This window comes from Asparagus officinalis, chromosome 7 (genome assembly GCF_001876935.1).
Source record: "Asparagus officinalis chromosome 7, Aspof.V1, whole genome shotgun sequence".
NCBI classification, from domain to species: domain Eukaryota; kingdom Viridiplantae; phylum Streptophyta; class Magnoliopsida; order Asparagales; family Asparagaceae; genus Asparagus; species Asparagus officinalis.
The window spans coordinates 97,754,191-97,760,664 of NC_033800.1; the positions used below are offsets into that span (position 1 = coordinate 97,754,191).

General features: G+C 32.8%; 1 protein-coding gene across 1 annotated transcript; it reads left to right on the forward strand.

Moving 5' to 3' along the window:
- Window positions 289-2,927, forward strand: LOC109847541. Its single transcript, XM_020416773.1, has 5 exons — window positions 289-590; window positions 868-1,278; window positions 1,600-1,694; window positions 1,740-1,926; window positions 2,291-2,927. The coding sequence occupies exons 1-5, from the start codon at window positions 289-291 to the stop codon at window positions 2,925-2,927; spliced, it is 1,632 nt and encodes a 543-aa protein (XP_020272362.1).

Consider the following 6,474-nt stretch of genomic DNA (forward strand, 5'->3'; position numbering starts at 1 on the left):
AGTTATATTTACACTTAATTTATTTGAAAAATTATGAATTGCGTGAGTAAAATGTGAAGAAATGATAACATAGCGAATTGTTTCAGGTTAAATGTTAGCTTTTAACTGATATATGTTAACTTTCTACCGAAGGTTGTTAAGCTTTAGGGCATATTTGTTAACTCTTAAGGGTACTGCATTATTTAAGTACAAGTCCTATTTGTTATTTTAAGAAAAACCAATTATATTTGTGCAGCATTATGAATACACTGAAGCCAAAGTTTATTGATAGTACTTCTGCTGCAAACCATGGTTCTGAAAGCACCTGTTAAGAATGAAAATAGACTATCGATCAAGAAGTTTGTTAATGAACATACTTGTGGGCGGTACGGGCAAAATACAGGTCGTTCAAGGGCATCCCGTAAATTCATTGCAACACAGTTACAACCACTCCTGAAGGTCCGTTCAGAAATCCGACCCGTTGATGTGCAAAAGGAGTTCCTCACAAACTACGGCCTTAGAATTGATTACACTAAGATATGGTGGGGGAAAGAGAGAGCACAGGAGAAGCTTTACGGGGATATATATGAGTCGAATGATCAACTACGATGGTAAATGCTGAGCTTTATTATTAATATGTTAAGTTTCAAAGTTTGCTTGTTAAAACAAATAGTTAACATGTTCCTTGTTAAGTTCATTGATAACATTGATAACATGTTAAGTTTCACCACTAACATGTTAACTTTCTCTGTTACATTGTTAAGTTACGCTGATAATTTGTTAACTTTTGTTAAGTTACCCCAATAATGTGTTAGCTTTTTTTGGTCGCTTGTTAAGCTACACGGATAACATGTTAACTTGTTGGTTTGTTTCTTCTTACACGTATAGGTATGACCGCATGGTAAAAGAGACAAATCCCAACAGTTACATACATGTTGACCAGAATGAGGGGAGGTTTTCGAGACTCTTTGTTTGTTATGCTGCATGCATCAAAGGTTTCTTGAGTGGATGCAGACCCCTTCTATTTTTGGATGGTACATTTTTGAAGGATCGATATAAAGGTATTCTCCTCTCGGCCATAGCATACGATGGGAACCAAGGTATATTTCCCTTAGCGTATTGCATATGTGATCAAGAGAATTTGATGAATTGGAAGTGGTTCCTCCAATGTCTATGGTCCATACTTTATGAGAGGGCTGACCCTTACAATCCTCCCCACCAATTGGTTATAATTTCTGATGCGGACAAAGGAATTAAAGAATCAGTAAAAGAGTATTTTCCAGAAGCTCTACACTCGAGGTGTGTTCTACATCTTGTTGAAAACATGTTAACTCTTGTGGATAACATGTTAACTCTTGTTGATAACATGTTAACTCTTGTGGATAACATGTTAACTTTTGTGGAAAATATGTTAACTGTTAAATGTTAACTATTATATGTAAACATGTTAACTGTAATTCAAAAAAAAATAACTCTATTCAATTATTTGTGTCATCCCTTATTTATAACTTGTTAACTCTTATCTGTAAACTATTAACTGTAATTCATATTATGTTAACCCTATTCAATTATTTGTTAACCCTTATTTGTGACCTGTTATAAAGTTATATATAATTTCAGGTATGGGCACGTAACATCTAATGTCGCTGAGTCTTTTAATAATTGGATAAGGGAAGCTAGAATGCTACGGATTCTACAAATGGTTGAGCATATCCGTAAACAGATAATGGTCTGAATGAGTAATCGCCGGTTACTTGCAGATAAATGGGTTGGATATCTCTGTCCACAAGCAGAGATAGTGCTTAAAGAAAATATAGAGAAAGGTCGTTCATTGGATGTTAAGCAAGCTGCAGCTGACATATTTGAAGTGCAAGCACATAAAACTACCCGTGTTGATTTTGTTAAATTCTATATCAGAGCTGTTAACTATATCAGAGTTGATAACATGTTAAGTCTTGTTGATAATATATTGAGTCTCGTTGCTAACATGTTAACTCTTGTGGATAATGTGTCAACTCTTGTTGATAACATGTTAACTCTTGTGGATAACATGTTAACTCTTGTTGATAACATGTTAACTCTTGTGGATAACATGTTAACTTTTGTGGAAAATATGTTAACTGTTAAATGTTAACTATTATATGTAAACATGTTAACTGTAATACAAAAAAATTAACTCTATTCAATTATTTGTGTCATCCCTTATTTATAACCTGTTAACTCTTATCTGTTAACCTTTATTATGTTAACCCTATTCAATTATTTGTTAACCTTTATTTGTGACCTGTTATAAAGTTATATATAATTTCAGGTATGGGCACGTAACATCTAATGTCGCTGAGTCTTTTAATAATTGGATAAGGGAAGCTAGAATGCTACGGATTCTGCAAATGGTTGAGCATATCCGTAAACAGATAATGGTTCGAATGAGTAATCGCCGGTTACTTGCAGATAAATGGGTTGGATATCTCTGTCCACAAGCAGAGATGGTGCTTAAAGAAAATATAGAGAAAGGTCGTCCATTGGATGTTAAGCAAGCTGCAGCTGACATATTTGAAGTGCAAGCACATAAAACTACCCGTGTTGATTTGGAGAAGAAGACATGCACTTGCCGTGCTTGGGACGTCATGCGGATTCCGTGTAAACATGCATGTGCAGTCATCTCGTACATGAAGAGAGACATTTACCAATATTGCGATTGGTTTATGTCCATAGACGCATTTAAAAAGAGCTATGACCCGATTCTCTATCCTATACCAGATTATGAGAAACGAAGCGTGCCAAGGGATGAGATCGAGCTACTTCCACCACATACTATCAAAAGAAAGGGGAGAAATAAAACACGACGTATTAACAATCGAACAATGTACAAACGATCTTTGAAATGCTCTCGATGCCACTCCGAAGGCCACAACCGCGCATCTTGCAATGAACCGATCGCCGATTGATATGAGTTGCGGATTTGCCGAAACACTTTTGGGTGTATGTAATACTTTTGTAGTTAACTGTTTATATGAACTGAAACATATTTGGGTGTTTGTAATACTTTTGTAGTTACTGATGTATATGAACTGAAATATGTTTGGGTGTTTGTAATACTTTTATAGTTAACTGTGTATATGAACTGAAATATATATATGCCAATGTGAATTATAATGAAAATATTATCTTACTTGGGTCTGTAAAGTTTCTCAGTTAGATTGTTAAGTTACAGTTAACATATAAAATTTTCTTGGTAGGTTATTAAGCTACACCTATTAGTTAACATATAAAATTTTCTTGGTAGGTTATTAAGCTACACCTATTACATGTTAACTCTTGTAAATAACATGATGGATAACATGTTATTACATGTTAACTCTTGTAAATAACATGATGGATAACATGTTAACTCTTGTTGCAAACATGTTAACTTTTATCGTTAATATGTTAACTCTTGTGGCAAACATGTTAACTCTTGTGGCAAACATGTTAACTCTTATGGAAAACATGTTAACTCTTGTGGCAAATATGTTAACTCTTGTGGCAAACATGTTAACTCTTGTAGCAAACATGTTAACTTTTATCGCTAACATGTTAACTCTTGTTGATAACATGTTAACTTTTGTAGGAAATATGTTAATTTTTTTTGATAACTGTTAACTCTTTGTCATAACATGTTAACTCTCGTAAGTAACATGTTAACTATTGTTGATAATTTGATAACTGTTAACTCTTTGTCATAACATGTTAACTCTCGTAAGTAACATGTTAACTATTGTTGATAACAAGTAAACTCTTGGTGATAACATGTTAATCCTTGTTGATACATGTTAACTCTTGATGATAAATGTTAAATCTTGTTGCCATCATGTTGACTCTTGTAGTTACTGGTGTATATGAAATAAAATATGTTTGGGTGTTTGTAATACTTTTGTAGTTAACTGTGTACATGAACTGAAATATATCTATGTCAATGTTAACTTTAATAAAAATGTTAACTTACTTGGTCTGTAAAGTTACTCAGTTAAATTGTTAAGTTACAGTTAACATATAAAATATTTTTGGAAGGTTATTAAGTTATACCTATTAAATGTTAACTCTTGTAAATAACATGTTGGGTAACACGTTAACTCTTATAGCAAATATGTTAACTCTTGTGGCAAACATGTTAACTTTTGTTGCAAACAAGTTAACTCTTGTGACAAACATGTTAACTCTTGTGAAAAACATGTTAACTCTTGTTGCAAACATGTTAACTTTTGTTGTAAACATGTTAACTTTTGTTACTAACATGTTAACTCTTGTGGATAACATGTTAACTTTTGTTGGAAATATGTTAACTTTCTTTGATAACATGTTAACTATTGTGGATAATATATTAACTTTTGTTGAAAATATGTTAACTTTCTTTGATAATATGTTAACTATTTGACATAACATGTTAACTCTCATTAGTAACATGTTAACTATTGTTGATAAAAAGTAAACTCTTGGCGATAACATGTTAACCCTTGTTGATACATGTTAACTCATGATGATAAAATGTAAAATCTTGTTGCCATCATGTTGACTCTTGTAGTTACCGGTGTATATGAACTGAAATATGTTTGGGTGTTTGTAATACTTTTGTAGTTAACTGTGTACATGAACTGAAATATATCTATGCCAATGTGAATTATAATAAAAATGTTATCTTACTTGGTCTGTAAAGTTACTCAGTTAGATTGTTAAGTTACAGTTCACATATAAAATATTTTTGAAAGGTTATTAAGCTATACCTATTAAATGTTAACTCTTGTAAATAACATGTTGGGTAACATATTAACTCTTGTTGCAATCGTGTTAACTCTTATAGCTAATATGTTAACTCTTGTCAAAAATATGTTAACTTTTGCTGCAAACATGTTAACTCTTGTGACATACATGTTAACTCTTGTAGCAAACATGTTAACTGTTGTGACAAATATGTTAACTTTTGTATCAAACATGTTAACTTTAATTGCTAACATGTTAACCCTTGTTGATAACATGTTAACCCTTACTGATAACATGTTAACTCTTGATGATAACATGTTAACTTTATCCATATACGGTATTATTTAACAAGTGAACCTGACATGTTATAAACTTTCTTCATATTTAACAAGTGAAGCTGACATGATATAATTGTTAACTTACGCATCTAACATGTTAACTTTCTCCGGGCACTAGTTCATTAGCTGTTAATATACTATACAAGCTGAAAATTATGAAGATTGTTTACAGTTGTTTATCTACATAGCATTCTTCCTTAGGCTGTAACATTTGCGGCTCATGCAGGCACTTTCAATTCTGGGTCCTCCACGGCTATTGTGCCATTTCTATTTCTGAATTTCCAGCCTTCTTTTATTAGTTCCGCAGCAAGCCTTGCACGCACTACCGCCGACGAATCATCGGCGGGTGTAACATGCAGAACATCACCTTTCTGTAGGATAGCCCGTACATAAAGGTATACGTATATCCCACAATCGTAGCTACAAATAACAAAACATAAATACATATTACAGGTCAGTTTTGGAGACAAAAATTCTTTAATAAAATAAGGTTCATATGTTAATGTATCTTCCCTTTTGAGACTCGCATGGGATTTCCTTATATTTAAATGTCCTACACACCTTTTCAAGATCGAATGCGGCCTTCATATGGTCCATGAAGTTTATAATTTTGTTAACGGGCTCAAGGTAAGCAGAGGGAGTTACCGAACTATAGTGCAACGCTAAATTTTCATTCAATCTAACTTCAACACAATGCCAATGGTCATGGCGAACAATTGGCAATATGAGTATTGATCGGCCAGCGGTAATATGTTGTTGTATATAAAGTTCATATAGTTCATATAGCCGTAGATGAGCCTGGTCTCCATAGAGTGAATGCTGTTACATAAAATTAACACATTAAGAAAGAGCGACCTTTAATATGTGAACATGGTTCAAGTTCATATAGTTAACTTTTGTGGAAAACATGTTAACTTTTGTGGAAAACATGTTAACTTTTGTGGAAAACATGTTAACTCTTGTGGAGAACATGTTAACTTTTGTGGAAAACATGTTAACTCTTGTGGAGAACATGTTAACTTTTGTGGAAAACATGTTAACTCTTGTGAAGAACATGTTAACTTTTGTTAAAAACATGTTAACTCTTGTGGAGAACATGTTAACTTTTGTGGAAAACATGTTAACTTTTGCGGAAAACATGTTAACTTTTGTGAAAAACATGTTAACTCTTGTGGCTAATATGTTAACCCTTGTAGATAACATGTGAACTCTTATGGCTATATGTTAACTCTTATTGAACATGTTAACTTTTGTGAAAAAATATTAACTTTTGTGGATAACATGTTAACTATTCTGGTTAACATGTTAAATATAAGAGCTTATCTGTTAACTAATTATATAAGGATTGGTCTTACGCAGCAATATGTAGATACAATCCCGTACTACTTGTTTAATTCAGCGTTCTCTGGCAACTGCAGCC